The sequence below is a fragment of the Cetorhinus maximus genome, chromosome 15, assembly GCF_964194155.1.
Source record: "Cetorhinus maximus chromosome 15, sCetMax3.hap1.1, whole genome shotgun sequence".
Lineage (NCBI taxonomy): Eukaryota > Metazoa > Chordata > Chondrichthyes > Lamniformes > Cetorhinidae > Cetorhinus > Cetorhinus maximus.
In genome coordinates, this window is record NC_135893.1 from 106,912,461 (window position 1) to 106,929,500 (window position 17,040).

The 17,040-nt window shown below is 43.1% G+C and overlaps 1 protein-coding gene across 2 annotated transcripts in view; it reads right to left on the minus strand.

Moving 5' to 3' along the window:
- The window catches only part of clec19a (C-type lectin domain containing 19A), a 66,403-nt gene extending 50,306 nt beyond the window's left edge, over window positions 1–16,097 (minus strand). Inside the window, exons 1-2 of one of the 2 annotated variants that reach the window (XM_078559315.1) lie at window positions 15,907–16,084; window positions 3,044–3,221 (exon numbers count right to left, since the gene is read on the minus strand). In XM_078559315.1, the coding sequence (XP_078415441.1) occupies window positions 3,044–3,221; window positions 15,907–15,994 (266 nt within the window). In that variant the 5' untranslated portion in view covers window positions 15,995–16,084. Of the gene's footprint in view, window positions 1–3,043; window positions 3,222–15,906 lie in introns of both variants that reach the window. The other variant, XM_078559316.1, reaches the window with a different exon arrangement.
- Window positions 16,098–17,040: the final 943 nt, after the last annotated feature.

A 17,040-nucleotide genomic window follows, 5' to 3' on the forward strand; every position in this document is an offset into this window, starting at 1 on the left:
AGTCGCGAATGGTGTTGAACATTGTGCAATCATCAGCGAACATCCCCATTTCTAACCATATAATGGAAGGAAGGTCATTGATAAAGCAGCTGAAGATGGTTGGGTCTAGGACACTACCCTGAGGAACTCCTGCAGTGATGTCCTGGAGCTGAGATGACTGACCTCCAACAACCACAGCCATCTTCCTTTGTGCTAGGTATGACTCCAACCATTGGAGAGTTCTCCCCTTGATTCCTATTGAATTCAGTTTTGCCTGGGCTCTTTGATGCCACAGTCAGTCAAATGCTGCCTTGATGTCAAGGGCAGTCACTCTCACCTCACATCTTGAGCTCAGCTCTTTAGTCCATGTTTGGGCCAAGGCTGTAATGAGGTCAAGAGCTGAGTGGTCCTGGTGGAACCCAAACTGAGTGTCAGTGAGTAGGTTGATGCTGTGTAAATGCCGCTTGTTAGCACTGCCGACAACCCCCCATCACTTTACTGATGATCGAGAGTAGACTGATGGGGTGGTAATTGGCAGGGTTGAATTTGTCCTGCTTTTTGTGGGCAGGACATACCTGGGCAATTATCCGTATTGTCAGGTAGATGCCAGTGTTGTAGCTGTACTGGAACAGCTTGGCTAGAGGGACAACCAGTTTTGGAATACAAGTCTATAGCGCTCTAGCCAGGATGCTGTCAGGTCCATAGTCTTTGCTGTATTCCATGCCTTCAGCTGTTTAAACCATTACATGGAACAAACTGAATTAGTGAAATCTGGCGTCTGTGATGGTGGAGGCTTCAGCTGAGATTGGCCATTCACTCGATACTTCTGCGTGATGGTGGTTGCAAAAGTTTCAGCCTTATTTTTTGCACTCATGTGCTGGGCTCTGAGGATGAGGATATTAATGGAGCTTCTTACTCTGTTTTTTGTTTAATTGTCCACTGCCATTCATGATTAGATGTGGTAGAACTGTCAAAGTTTGACCTGTTCTGTTGGTTGTGGGGTCGCTTAGCTCTGTCTATAGCATACTGCATACACACTGTCCTCAATTGTAGCTTCACCAGGCTGGCACCACATTTTCAAATACAACTGGTGCTGCTCCTGGCATGTTCCTCTTCACTTGTTATTAAACCAGTACTCATTGCCTGGCATGAAGGTAATGACAGAGTGAAAGATATACCAGGCCACAACATTACATAATTGATGGAACACAGTTCTGCTGCTGATGGTCCACAGCGTGTCGTGGGTGCCCAGTTTTGAGCTGCCAGATCTGTTCTGATTCTATTCCATTTAGCACAGTGGGAGTGTACAGAGTGTTACCATGGAGCCATGGCTGACACCTGTAGTGTCAGGAGCTGGGAGGGATGGTTGATGTAGGATTCAGCAGGTACACCTTATCATAAAGTATATCTTCTGACATTCTGCTCCATCCAGCAGTACAATAATCTCAGACTGAATATCTACAAAGGGGCACACAGCAGGAGTTGCCAGTCATTTGGGTGAAGGATGCCTACTTGGATTCCTAATAGCAGGTCCCCCATGGCACTCTACCTTCCTACCCCACCCCTCCCCTTCTCCCCCACCCCCAACCCCACCGCCACCCCCGACCCCCACTGCCCACAGAGGCCACAGATTGCAGTACCCTGTGGCAGGCAGTGAGGTGGCGTGCTGGGAGAGGGTGGCAGTGGTCCTATCCTACTGAGAAGCCACAAGAAGGAGAACCCCAGCCCCATTGTTAACTTGTTAACAGATGTTGTTTGAAACAGGATAGAGGCTTCTCCACCAACAAGGCTAAGCCAGAACTTCTGTGCGGGACTGGAACAACGCTATGAATGTGCTGGAAGGTTTGTTTATTTTTGGCCTCTTGTGTTCAGGACTGAAATCACTCTCGCACATTTGAGTTACAAATTACAAACAAATTACAAAGTGCAAAGCGCCTCAGCTGCAGGCCCTTTGGAAAGTACTGTTTATTTTCCTCTGTAGAAGATTTTAATTATGTCAAGCATTAAAGTCTCACAGTCAAAGACACACATGAACTCCAATGTATACAGTGACACTGATATTCACAGATTTGCCTGCTGTTCTTGGACAGGGCTGATGATGATGATGGAGTTTTCCAGTTCAGTTCCTGTAATTGATACATGTTGGAGGAAATCCTCTGTATAAAGTCCATGAATAACATTGGCTCAACAACACACTTTCCGTTTCAGTTTCAGATCCATAGTAATTTATTTTTCAGTCTCATGCTGCATATCTGACAAAGCACAAAGTGAACTAATAACTGTGATCTCTCCCATTATCTTTACTTAGAAACTTAGCCCCATTAAATCTTTCTCTATAGAGAACTGGATTTCCAATATGTGTAGGTGGCAACTTTATGAAAACTATTCAAATTAAATTAGAAAATGGCTAGTATCAAAATTTTGCAGTTTGAGTTCAGTACCTAGAATGGAAACATAGCAAACTGAAGCACCATGCTGGGTAACTCTTGAGTTAGACAAAATAAGTGACAACCATTCACTGGTTCATTCCTCAGGGCAATGCCTTGACCAGTCAGAGTCAAGCTGCCTAGTTTAAATTTCAAACAATGCTCAGCAGTTAACTGTCAGTCACCATCAACTGGTGCATTCTCCATGGCAACTCCTCCACCAATTAGAGTCCACTTGCCAACCAACCAGCATTCTCTTCTCACACAGTATAAATTGTTGTTCCCTTTACATCTGGTATTCTAGCGAATTGTCCTGATGAGTGCAAGACAAAAAACTTTGACAAAAATGTCTCCCTTTTCAGCAATACTCAAACTCTTGAGTTATTAGAATTTCTTAATTTTTCACAATTTGTCAAATCTTCTGCCACAAATAAACCAATGTGTTTACTTTCTGCCTGCCCATTCAATGCATTAAATTAAATTGCCCAACAACATGTAGTACATTAAAAAGGTGGGTGCAAATTGGTAGCTTATTGTAAGCACTATAATTGTATATTCAACTCCTAATTACAACATCTTTGTTAAACATTTGTCACTGTTTAAATATCTAAACACATTAAATGGATGGGTTCTTTTACCTATGAATAGAAGCTAATTTTGCCGATCTGAGTCCATTTGAAAATTCAGCGCAGTACAAGTCAGCTTCAGCCCATGCCTTGGTCTCAGGAAAGAAGCGGAAACAATATCCATTGAATTCGGTCCAGAAGAGGGGGCAGGAATAGGCAGGAATGGCTCCAGCCAGGCGAAGAGGCAGTTCTGTAATAGTATGAAAGATGAATGGAAGTCATAATCAACAAGTTAATGTACACAGAATAACATTATTTGTCCCCATTAGCACATCCTTTAGATAATATCACCACCGTCAACACCCCTTTGTCCTTTTGTCTATGACATCTTTGGCAGTCTCTTCTTGGCCTCCACCTATCACTGGCCCCCTATCGAGCTCTCCTGTCCCACCCCCTTCTACCAGCTTATATTTCATCTCATTTCTATATGTCTTAGTTCTGATGAAGGGTCATTCGGACTCGAAACGTCAACTGTATCCCTCTCCGCAGATGCTGTCAGACCTGCTGAGTTTTTCCAGGTATTTTTGTTTTTGTTCTAGATTTCCAGCATCCGCAGTATTTTGCTTTTAACATTATTTATGACCTCAGTGTCCTTTGCTTGACTAGACATTAGTTGCTCCTTTAAGAAGAATAACATCACAAAGTATTGGTCTGTAGAAAGTGATTGAACAGTGCCTATCATCATGATTCCATTAATTAATTACAATAAAAGGATAGGTTTTCTGTTTGGGATGGGAACAATATGCCATCCACCTAACTGCTTTTTCATGACCGTTCTAAGCAGAACTTCAAGGGCGAGTGCTCTTAAATTATTCCATATAAGCTCTGACTTAACAGTGGATAGTGCCTGGGAGTCAACAAAGCACTGTTTTTTAAGGTTTCCACTAATTACTTAGAAACAAAGTACAATGAAAGAAAACATTTGAAATTAAAATCAATGATTCATCTGTATTAACCTGCCAGGGACTTTACTAGGGATTCGATCCCTGAACTCAGGTAAGTGAGGATGGGATGGGAGTTACGGGGTGGGGGGGTGGCTATGGTTTGGGACAAGGAGGTCAAAGGCAAGGTCAGAGAAGTGGCTTTTAGTTCACCCCTCTTCCCAAGGCCAGGTCCCTCGGTCAGGCACAGAGGGCCTGACAACAAGGGACCCCTAGTAGGCTGCTGGCAAAGAGAAGGTTCACTAGGCTGATTCCTGGAACAAAGGGGTTGTCTTATGTGGAAAGGTTGAGCAGGTTGGGCCTATATTCATTGCAATTTAGAAGAATGAGAGATGATCTTATTGGAACAAATAAGATTCTGAGGGGGGGCTTTACAGAGTTGATGCTGAGAGGGTGTTTCCCCTCGTGGGGGAATCTAGAATTAGGGGGCACAGTTTCAAAATAGGGGCTTCCCAATTGAGATGGCGATGAGGAGGAAATTCTTCTCTCAGCGGGTCATTAGTGTTTGGAATTCACTTCCACAGAGAGCAGTGGAGGCTGGGCCATTGAATATATTCAAGGCTGAGTTAGACAGGTTTTTGATCGACAAGGGAGTCAAGGGTTATGGAGGGCAGGCAGGGATGTGGAGTTAAGGCCACAATCAGAACAGCCATGACTTTACTGAATGGCAGAAAAGGTTTGATGGGCTGAATGGCCAACTCCTGCTCTTATTTCCTATGCTCTTATGTTTGCAGGGCAGCCTTCAGGAGGCATGGGAAAGATGTTTACTTCACATTTAATCCCTGAACCTCTACCAAATCCTGGTGGTCTCAGGGATAACTAGTGTCAATTGAGCCTACTTGACATCCTGCTGCAAACGAGCCCCTTTCCCATCTCCCACTTAATTGTGGGAGGTTTGTCCGCTGCCTGGATACTCACACACAGCCTTTCCCATGATTAAGTGGCTCAGGTTGCCATGTTTCCCACCTGCAATAGATTAAATTCCACCCTAACACTGGCACCCATTGGCACAGTGGTAATCCTGGTTCCCTGTAAACACACCAGCATAATAGCAAATGTAGATGTATCAAGTGTAGCAGAGGACAGCTGCTCTTATCAACACTCAAGGGTGCCCTTCCTGGTGAAGAGTCACCGAAAGTGGCTATCAGGAATATGTGGCGAGAGATAGCTGGAGGATGAATGATTCCTGCAACTACCATTGCCCTTGGCTACAAATGTGGAAGAAGACAGCAACGGTAAACTGCCAAAATACTGTTAGTGTTAGACAAAATCTTCGTATAACTTTAGCCCATTCAATGCTTAGCATACATAGCCACACAGCAGCAAGACACACAGCAGCATTCCAGTTACTTTTGGAACTAGTGTTGCACTAAAATCTTAACAATGCTTCTATCTTAGTGGGGTGGGAGGGATTTAGACATGTTGATTTTCCAATATAACCCTGCCAATGATCATGGATATTCTGTAATGCTCTTTGTTGGTATAATGGGATTTGTAATTTGTTCTCTCTCTCTACCTCAGTTAGACTTGTAATCAGGTAAGTGACCTTCCATTCTCCACTCTCTCCACGTTATCAGCTCTGATGAGGTCACGACTGTGCCAGTGCTTCTGATATTTTTTTCTTTTTTCTGCAACTGAGGATTCCCATCCTCAGGGCCTTGACTGCACCTGTTCCATTTCCCGCACATTCTACCCTCTCCCCTCCATCTCCCTTCCAGAGCCAGGATTAAGGTTCCTTATCCTCACTCACCACTTCATCAGCCTCCAAATTCAACTGATCGTCTTCTGCTCCCATTTTCATAGGCTCCAACTTGATGCCACCACCAACACACCTTCCCTTCTCATCCCCTGTCAAAAATCCAAAGGGACTATTCTCTCCATGACACCTCGTTCCACTCCTCAATCACCCCAATACCCCCTCCACTTCCCACAGCACCTTCCTGTGCACCATGCTCTTTTATCTCTTACCTTCCCATCACCCAGGGCTTACACACTCCACCCAGTAACATCAGCAATTTACTTTTAAGTCTTTCCATTTAGTTTGCTGCAGTCACTGCTCACGATGTGGTCTCCTCTACACTGGGTAGACCGAATGCAGACTGGGTGACCAATTTTCAGAACACCTCCATTCTTTTCAGAACACCTCCAAGCATGGCCCCCAGCTTCTGTCACCTGTCATTTTAATTCTCTGCCCCGCTCCCACACCGACCTCTCTGTTCTTGGCCTTCCACATTGTTCCAATGAAAATCAGTGTAAACTGGAGGAACATAACTGGCTGTTGGTAAGGATTCTGCTTTTCCCACTTACATCTCCTCTAGACCCATTACCATTTAGTTCCCGTAACCATCCTCCCATTTGCCATTTAACCTCTCCTGTCTTGTATCCTAGAATCTATGAGCGCAGACCTTCCTTTTTCTTTTCCACATACCTTCCCCACCACCCTACCTGCTGCCTATCTATTCCCCTGCACTTGCTGAATATCTGTTACACCTCTAACTCTTCCCAGTTCTGATGAAAGGTCATCATTGAACATTAACTCTGTTTCTCTCTCCACAGATGCTGCCTGACCTGCTGAGTTTTTCCAGTATTTCCTGTTTTTTACTTCAGATTTCCAGCATCTGCAGTATTTTGCTCTTGTGAGTAAACAGAACCATCAAACTAAAGGGTGGATTTTATATAAAAATGATAATCCAAAATTTAAGAACATACTGAACTTCAACTTTTCTTCAAAAGAACACATTCAGGCAGAAAAATGTTAATAAAAGGCTAGGATGATAGATGGCTCAAGATGCTAATAAGCTGGCACTGAGGTTGTCTTGCAATGGATTACAAATGAAAAGCAAATGATTACACTATCTTGGCAATTGAAAAACACTTAACATCCATTGTATTAGAAATTCTTTGATCTTTTTGGGTGAATGGAGGAGGAAGAGAGAGAATATGACAGCTTATCAATTTATATCAAGCTTCGTCTAGCCAAGAGTTGGCTATATCCGATTTGGGAGACTGAAGAAATACAGACAAAAATATTGGTCACAAGGAAGTGTTATTGTTAAACCCCTGGCTTATGCTGTCATACAAGAAGATACATGGAGTCATGAGAACAGACTCCCAGTGGAACAAATTTCAGAGGCTGCTGACAGGAGTGAGAGATGGATCGAAACCTGACAGGGCATCTATAACAGACCTGAATTTGTAACTACGTGCATATGTGAAATGAGAGAACTTAAACGTTTAAATAGCTTTCATTAAAAATTCCCAGGGACTTCAAGTTGGCTGCCAGTAACCTGAAATCTGGCTAATGAGGGCACATTGCCTTTGTGACATAGGCTAATGAAAGAACGAGCTTGTGTTTCTGGTAAAATGGCATTACAAGTTAATTCCATGCAATGATAACATTTTTCCTTAGCGTAAAATTGTTCATATTTTTCAAAGGTTCCAGTTTTCCTTTCCAAAAACACTTTCTTTTCAACTGGCACATCATTCATTGTAGGATAAGCAGGAAAACTGCAGCTGGCTTCTGGAGACAAGCTTTCACACCAGCTCAAACTCGACAGCAGTTGTCAGGGTGTGATCTGCTGAGGGTGATTGTCCACAAATAGAGATTTATCTTTGATGGTGTTTACAGTCTTTACCATATTTGTTCATGTAATTAACCCTGGAATGTACAAACCATTCGCTTGTATTGATAAGGAGCTACCCATTGCCATTGTTGACATGTAACCTGTCTTTTCTCAGAAAGCAAAGTTTTTTGGGAAAAAGTGTAATTTACGGCGATGATTAAAACCTTGCAAGTGTATTTAAGAAGGCAGCTCACCACCACCACCATCTCAAGGGCAATTAGGGATGGGCAATAAATGCTGGCCCGGCCAGCGAAGCCCACATCCCATAACAATGAATTTAAAAGATTGTGATATATACAGAGGACAACTGAAGATGGACAATTTAATTGTGGCTGAGGTCAATGATTTATGGTTTGCAAGGAGAAATGGACAGAATCCCTGAAATTTAATCCCTCAAATATTAGGAAAAATCCTGAAACCCTGTGTAATAAAAACAAGACTTTGATTTAGTAAAAATGGGCAGAATTATGGCTTCCCCCAAAGAGTGATACAAATCCCAGAAACCTACATAATAAAACTGGAATTTAACATATAGCATTAGGTTGACTTTACAAGTTGGCAAAGTGGCTTGTGAGGCTGCATACTGGCAGCTTGGGCCCCCGTTCAGACATTATAAATCACATCAAGAAAGTCTTATGTAAATATGGTGCCTTTCACACCATAGTTGCCCATTATGATCACATTTATCCTCCCTAAAACTGACAGGTATTACAGATAAAAAGCACAAGAATGGTCATTTTTAAACAATATATGCTGTAATGGGAATATTGTAATAAGCGAAAAACAGACAATAGAAACTCACCTGGCTCCACTTCACCTGTTAGCAAACTGTTATTATGTCATCAATTCTAGTTATCTGCTAATGACAACAATCAATCTTTTCCACCATCCATGCAGGAGCCGTGTGCTCGTTTCATCATCGTGATCCTAAGGCTACATTCTGCAGCTGGGCAGTAATTTCTGGATAAAAGCAAAATACTGCAGTTGCTGGAAGAAGAGGGTCTGAAGAAGGGTCATACGGGACTCGAAACATTAACTCTGTTTCTCTCTCCACAGATGCTCTCAGACCTGTTGCGTTTTTCCAGCATTTTCTGTTTTTATTTTATTTATTGTAATAATTTCTGGATTTGGTTATAATCTACCACATTTAATACCCTAGAAAGTGGTATAGTTCTGTACTATTACAGTAAGATAAACCCAATGATCTCAAGTCTGATATAGTCTTCATAAGTGCACTATTATCTTAACTCAAATTACAGAACAATATAAATGTAAGTTTTTTTATATCTTAGAGTCTTGATATACATACTCCTGTTTAACCACATGCAATATTTCCTGTACCAATCTCTATAATTTGATATGTCCATGCAATTGTAAAACAAGGTGATGAGATATTTTTCCACAATACCTGACAAGACATTTTCATGGATCATTATATTATATGAATTTATGGTGAGCAGGGAAAACAGAGGCTTCAATTTTACTGTAGGGGTCAGGACTCTGCATTGGGGCAAAAAAGTGGGTCCTGAGCCCACATGTGCCAGCAGAGGGACCACCTCATCAACCTTACCACAGGTGGCCTCCTGTGGGCCTGACACCCAAGCAGAGGGCTGGCAGTGGGCTGGTGAGTGGTGCTGAGGCAGGCAGGAGCTCTTGGGGGCTGGGTCAGGTAAGCTTAAAAAAGTTAAAATTCATGTGGCCGAGTGTTGTAGAGCAAGCCCCTCCAGGGGGATTGTTGGTGCCTCGATGGCTGCCTTCCCAGCCCACGGTGCCATCTTTGGACCATCAAGCTTCTGGTTCTGATGCGCCCCATACTGCTAGAGGGCAGCCACCTCCATTTAGCTAACAAACCCCCACATAGGGTGGGTGGGTGGGTGGGTGGGTGAGTGTCGGAGGTGGGGGCACCTTACCTTCAGCAAAATGCCAGTGACCCAGGGATCAATGGCTCCTAATTGGGCCTTATATTATGCTAATTGGCTTCCCAACTCCTTGGAGTAGGCGGCAGTCGCGCATCCAGTCCCACCCCCGGTCAAACGTCCCGGCAGCGGGACCATGTCGGGAAGTTGCAGCTCCCCACAATTTTACCAGGACCCTCCGGCCTCCCAGCTCACTGCCCGGGGGTCAGTAAAATTCTGTCCAAAAGGTCTAAAGGTATCTGGTATCGTGGTGTGTTAATGTACTTCACCCTGTGGAGCATGAGTACCTGGATTTAGGCCCAATTCTCCACATACAGAGCTCCTGCCCTCCTGGATAGTGAATGGAGTTGGTTACCATCCCTCAGGAAGAAGAGAATACAAGAGTGCAGAGCAACCTACACCTATTCTGATGCACCACCTTGTCTTGGTTCTAATACAGCATAGGTTCCTCTATTGAGAGACAATACATAATGCAGGAGATGATAGAAAAATCTCTTACAGAAATACTCTACACTAACCAGAACTATTCCTTAAAGGCTACGGGCAGGATTTTCCCCTGGTCTTTGGTTGTCCTGAGTCAGGCCAGTATTGCAACCTTCCAAGAGGCAGCCTCCTAACTGGTTGCCTCTGAGCTCACTGGTCACATTAAGGATGGTGGGCAGACTCTCAATGCTGCCAGCTCAGTCAGAGGGCCAGGTCAGTCCCACTGGTCAAGGTTGGTGCCACTGATGCAGGTCAGCGGATGCAAGGATGCCTCAGGTGTTGTTGTCCTTGTTGGCCTGAACATCAATATTTAAAAAGCCAGGATATAGACCAGTAGGTGAGGAAATATCCCTAAACTGGATTGGTCTTGGCCACAGTCTATCGTTAATGCAGCCCCCGCTTTGCCTTGGTGCCCCCTCCCAGCCTGCCAGGGGGGCACTGAGCTGGCAGACTCCACATGCCACGGGGGGGGGGCTCCTCCAACGCTGGCAAACTTGTGGAGAGGCTGAAAAATCGCCCCTAATTGGGGCCTTAACTATACAAATTGGCTACCTGCCTCCATGGAGTGGCCAATCAACTTGTGTTCCACCCCACCCCGAGGAAAGATTCCTGTTGGCAGGAATTCCCCAGGGAGGCATCCCAACATGGCTCCCTACCACTGTTCCAGGCCCCCCCCACCACCACCTCCAGGCCTGGCAGTACAGAGTCAGGGAATGCAGCCCTATGTTTTTGAGTTATTTTGAGTTATTTTTCATTCATATAGCGCTTTTCCCAACCTAAGAACATGCCAAACACTTCACAGTCAATCATTTGCTTCAGAGTGCAGTCACTGGGGTAATGCAGGGACGTCTCCAGCCAACCTATTAACAGCAAACATCCCACAAACAGCATGTGGCGAATGTACAGATCATGCCTGTTTTTGTGATGTTGCGCGAGGACTAAATATTGGCCAGGCCACCAGGCGGACACTCTGCCCATCTTTAAATAATGTCAGGCCCAAATCTCCCATGGAGTGGGAATCACCATCTGATTGTCACTCTGCTCCTTTTTACTTACCCTAGTCTGGAGCTGCACATTCCTGGGCTGGACCTTCGACCTGGACCTGATGATAAACTTGGAGCAGAGCTGCTTCCAGAGTCCTTCAGCGTAGCATAGGATCATCGAGGGAAACGAAGTCACACCCACTTCGTACACCCCTTAGCTGCCGTAAAGCAGTAAGTTTAAAGGTGCCAGCCACTTTGACAGGAGGGAAGGTGTTTAATATATGTGGGTAGGACGGGTCAGGGGGTGAGCGGGAGGGAGTCAGGGTGTGGTGGCGGGTTGGGGTGGATGGTGGGTGGGGTAGTTGGAAGGACAGTCTGGTGGTCGGGGGGTAGTCAGGGGTGGGAAGGGTCAGGATAGTAGTTGGGTGGTCAGGGTTGGGGTTCGGGATGCTTGTTGGGGGGGTAGTCGAGTGGTCGGGGGTGTAGTCAGGGGTGTGGGGGTAGTCAGGGTGGTTGGAAGGGCAGTTGGGTAATGGGGTGTAGTTGGGTAGTCAGGGCATAGTCAGGGGGGTAGGGGTGGTCGTGGGGGTGAGGATAGTCAGGGAGTGGGGTGGCTAGGGTATCAGGAGGGTAGTCAGGTGGTCGGGCATGGGGGTGGTTAGGTGGAGTGTAGTTGGGGGTTCAGTGGGGTGGTTGGGAGATCAGTGGTATTGGTATCCAGGGGTTAGAAATAGTTTTATCCTCATAACTTTTCCTGGGTAACTATTCTGGTGAGAGAGTTGGAACCATCTGAAGAATTCAGCATTAAATCAGAGTTTTGGAGCGTTCCAGATGCAAGGGAATTGCCCAACAGGATATTCCCATGAAATTAGTGCGTGGGGACCTCCGAGGGGTTCCCCAGTGCACCTTCTGGGGTATCTCCAGCAAACGACCCTCTGGGGATGGAAGATCTGGGCTCCATACAGTTTTTTTTTGAGTCCATCTGAAGGGACTGAAAGAGCAACAGTGGATGACACTTCTGACAGAGTAGCATTCTCCCAGCACTGCACTGAAGTGTCAGTCTGGATTATATGTGCCCAAATCCTGAAGTGGGGATTAAGCTCATGACCATCTGACAGTAGTCAATTTGTGGAATTCTTTACCGCAGAGGGCTGTAGAGGCTGGGTCGTTAAGTATATTCAAGGCGGAGATAGACAGATTTTTAATCAGTAAAGGAATCAAAGGTTATGGGGAAAAGGTAGGAAAGTGGAGTTGAGGATTATCAGATCAACCACGATCTCATTGAATGGTGGAGTAGACTCGATGGGCTGAATGGCCTACTTCTGCTCCTATGGTCTTACAGTCTAGTGGTGAGAATGCTACTACTAAACCAAGAATCGGGAATGTTACAACTGAAACTGGGAAACAACTTGCTATTATTAAACTTAGTTTATTGCTGAATGTATAGATTTATAAATAAGTAATATATTCCTGTGAATTGTAAATGTACATTATGTACATTTGTTTTATGACCATACAAAAACAAGCTCATTATGTTATTTTCTATATAATTGTGGCAAAAGTTTCTTCCCACCTCTGGAAACATTTTAATTTTTAAATTTCTCCTGCTGCCGGGTGCCCATTAGAATTGGTATTTTTCCTCAGCATTTGTTCTATTTTTCGTTTTAACAAATTGCAAACTCTTAAAAAGTCTCTCTTTTTTTTGAAAAAAGTTTCTCTCCATAACTTATGTGAATTTTTTCCTGATGTCTCTGATCTCTGCTGCACTTCACAGACCCATCAGATAGACTCACAAAACGGACAGTCAATAACTAGAAGGGAAAAGAGGGATTTCTTTGAGTGTTTTTTTCCCATTTATTCTGCTTTGCTCACTGGTCTACAACAAAAGATGAAGGGACACTGACTGTCAACCTTGTTTGTTTGAGTAAAACTTATTCTGGCTTAGTTCACATGGATTATGTGCTCTTCCCATGTGTGATTGATTCATTTTTTGTTTACGTCATTGTGAAGTTCTTACTAAATAATTGTTCATGAATCCTGCGGCTGTATCATTCAGACTCAGGTAAACTTCCCCGCAGTGGCAATTAAGGAAGAAGTAAGAAATAAAAACTTGTATTCTTGAATAACGCTGTTCAGATCTCAGGATGTCCTACATGGTCATGCAATCAATTAAATTGATGTCTAGTCACTAATCCCACTGGATGAAGAAGACTAATTTATCCATATTTTGAGGAACCAATTCAGTGAAATGCTTTGTCTTAAAGAAGACTACAGACGTATTAGTTACGACTCAGACATTTTCTGTATTTTGACAATGAGGTGTAAGGTATGTATAAAGGCAAATTAAAGACAGGTCACCACTAAACTTCAGTGTAAATGTTAAGTTTGAAATAATGCCTTGTCCCTTGCTAGTCAATGCATAACAATCAATGTCAACAAACATCAAAGTATGGGTCATTTGCATATAACTTTGTCACGACTGAAGTGAACCCTGGGGTTACACAGGAGTCGGCAATTCAGCGGCCTTGTAACCTTATTCTGCTATGCAAGTAGGTCATGGATGATCTGTATCTCAACTCCATTTACCCTCCTATACTCCATATTCCTCAATATCCATATTTAACAAAACTGTATTCTTCATGACTTGAATATTTCAGTTGGCCCAACCTTCACAGCCTTTTCAGGAGGTAGTTTTAAATTGACTTTATTTGAAAAAGTGCTTTGTGATATCACTTTTATATGGCTAGGCTCTAACTTTAAACTTATGTGACCTGGTTCTGGATTTCCCTAACAAAGAAAATTGTTTCTCTGCATCTATTGGATTAAATTATTTTATGGTTTCAAACACAAAATTTGATCATCTCTCAAGTTACTAAATTCATGCAAACCTTTGTGGTATTTGTCGTCATAATTTAACCCTTTAAATCCTAGTGGTATTCTGATAAATCTGCACTGTAACCCTCTCCAATGGCAGTATGTCCATCTTAAGGTTTGGTGCCCAAAATTGAGCGCAGCTTGCCAGATGGACTCTGACTAAAGCCTTGTACAACTGAAACTTTACTTTCATATTGCAAATCCACTCAAGGTAAAGGCTGACATTCCAGTAACCTCTCTAATTATTTTCTGTATCTGTGCAGTAGCTATAGAGGATTTGTGTTCATGTACAAAAAATCTCTTTGCTTCTCCACAACTCCCAGTCTCTCACCATCTAGCAAAATATTCCATTTTGTATTTCTTGAATCCAAAGCTCTTACATTTTCCACACTGAATTCCAGCTGCCAAATTTGTTTTTCCCCTACACAATTAATCTGCCTATGTCCCTTTGTAATGTCTTTGTCCCATCTATAAAACTATTGTGCCTCTTAATTTAATGTTATCTGCAAATCTGGATATACAACTTTTTATTTCTTCATTCAAGTTATTTATGTATATGGTGAAAAGCAGAAGGCTCAGTGCTGATTCTCAGGAACACCAATTCTACCAATCAGAGAATCTTACATTAATTCTGATGCTCTAACTCCTACCGCTCAAATAATTAGTTAGTGACCCATGTCAAAAGGTTATCTTGAATTTTGTGCACTTTCAATTATGCTAATAATCTCTTGTACAGAACTTTATCAAATGCCTTCTGAAAGTGGTCAACATTCATGGACACTCCCCTGGTGACCTCTTCGAAACATTCAACGAGATTAGTCAGGCATGACCTGACTTTCACAAATCCATGTTAACTCTCTTTGATCAGATAATACTTAACAAGGTGCTCAGTCATTCTGTCGCTTATAATACATTCAAATAAATCCCCACAATTGATGTAAAACTGATGAGTCTATAGTTCTTTGTTTCTCTTTCCATCCCTTCTCAAATAACGCAGTGGCATATACAATTCTCCAATCCAAAATATACAATTCCTGAAAGTAGAACACTTTGCAAAATTTTAACTAACCTCTTTGTTTTAACACTCTGGGGTAGAAATCATCAGATCCCGGAGATGTGTGTCTCATAAATCCCATTACTTTCCCCATTCACATTTTCAAACATATTGAATCCACAAAATGTTTCTCCTTGACATATATTCACACCCTCTTACATCTTGTAAGGATATGTACTTGTTTTACATCATACCAAACGCTTCTGTTCATACTTCCCAGTGTTTTTCTGCATGTTCAGACCAGCTTTCTGAGCACAACTCATTCCCTGTCCCTTTGAAAGATTTTAACCTGTGCAAATGGTTTGTCTCTCACAGCAATTCCATATAAAATAATGGAAATTAAGCATAAATGTTAGATTATGTCTTGTTATATATGTTAATAAAGGGGGTTGATGATTTCCATAGCAGGCCAGTGGATCATAGTCTCGCGATAATATTGATTATGTTATCTTCAGACCAATTCAGAAGAGAGCTTTTAAACAGTTTAATTTTTGTTAAAGAAATCATGAAGATGATTCAGTTCCTGGTGATATCCTCCTGAACACAGACTCCGGCGTCTTCCCTGTGCAATAATCAGCAGGAAAGTATTGGACAGTCAAACTGACAACTGGAAGTTCGTGAAGTTTCCAATCAAACCTGAGATGTTGCTGAGGAAACGGTGCCAAATTCTAGACGGGATATTATATTGATATTTTTAGGGATAAACGATGAACGCTCTGAGAGATTTTCCAGGTTAAATCTTCATTCACTATTTTAATAAGATGGTAATTTTTTTTAAAAAAAGTTATCAATTGAACAAGCGAGGGTTATACCTAATCGATCCAACTTTGCTTCAAAATTAACAGCGAAACAAACATCGTTACAATCTTTATCCAAAACATGATAATAGAGTCGACTCCCAAAAATCTTATATTGTTATGTACTTAACGCATTTATTCAGCTGTTCTCTCTTTTTTTAACTTTATTTTAAGTATGGTTCCAGAAAGTTTTTGTTTACTTACCTTGGCTAATTTGAATTTGTGTCGGCGGTACAGCTGCCTCCAAAGTCAGCAGGAGAGACAGGGCTGCACACACACTGCAGCTGATCATTGTGCAAGCACTCAGACTCAGAGACCAAAGCCAGCGGGCTCCCCTCTACTCCATTCACCACAAATCGCTACACCCTGAGCTCTGATTCAGCTCTCCAACCTCGGCCTGTACCCTCCCCTTTTTGGAAATAAGACACTGTGCTCGGGAGGCTGGTTTTATATCCTAAAAAGGTCTGTTTAAGCCTCCAGAGAGAAAAAAAATAACGTTAAGGGTTTGGGTAAGGAAATGCAAGCTGTATTCTCTCCATGAAATAGAGGGAGGTTTGTAATGTTGGTTTCCCACCAGTAAACAAACATGTTCTCCCTTGAGAAGGCAGCTCAGCATCACCTTCTCAAGGGCAGTTAGGAATGGGCAATAAATGCTGGCCTGGCCAGCGACACCCAGACCCCATGAATAGATAAATGAGGGAAAGGTGACGATATTTTGGAGAGCACAGGGAAAGAATCCCGTGGAGAGTTCTTTCAGAGTGCTGGTCAAATGGCTTTCTGTGCTGTCTAATTCATGTAAATAGTCAGTTTCATATATGTATATATTATACAGACAATATAAAATATAGACATTAACGCATTGAGATTAAATGGGTTAGCACCTCCACTGAGACACCAAGGCAGAGCTTGGTTGCTGGTGACCAGCACCTTGACACACTGGCAGCTGTGTTGAGAAAAACACCATTGTGTTTCTCTGCAGACAAGGTCTGGAAAGAGACGCAGTGTTTTTGTTGAGGTTCATTCCGAGTAGTTCTGTGATGCAGGACTCTGTGCTCTACGGGCTGTTCCCAGGGACACACAGAGAGAGACAAATATCAACTGCAGCTGGAGGATCATCAACTCGGTGAAAGACTTGGTCTCCCAAAACTTGCTGGTCTTCCAGAGCAAAGAGTTGTTCACGCTCCAAGGTCCAGGACTATGTGCTGAGGGAAGTACAAAAGCTTGGGGCAACTGCTGCACAGGTTCAAAGGGGAAAGGCCACAGTCAAATACCCAAGAGAGGACACCAAGGGGCTGGAACCTATGAAAAACTCTCAGGCTGGATGCACCAGAGAATGTT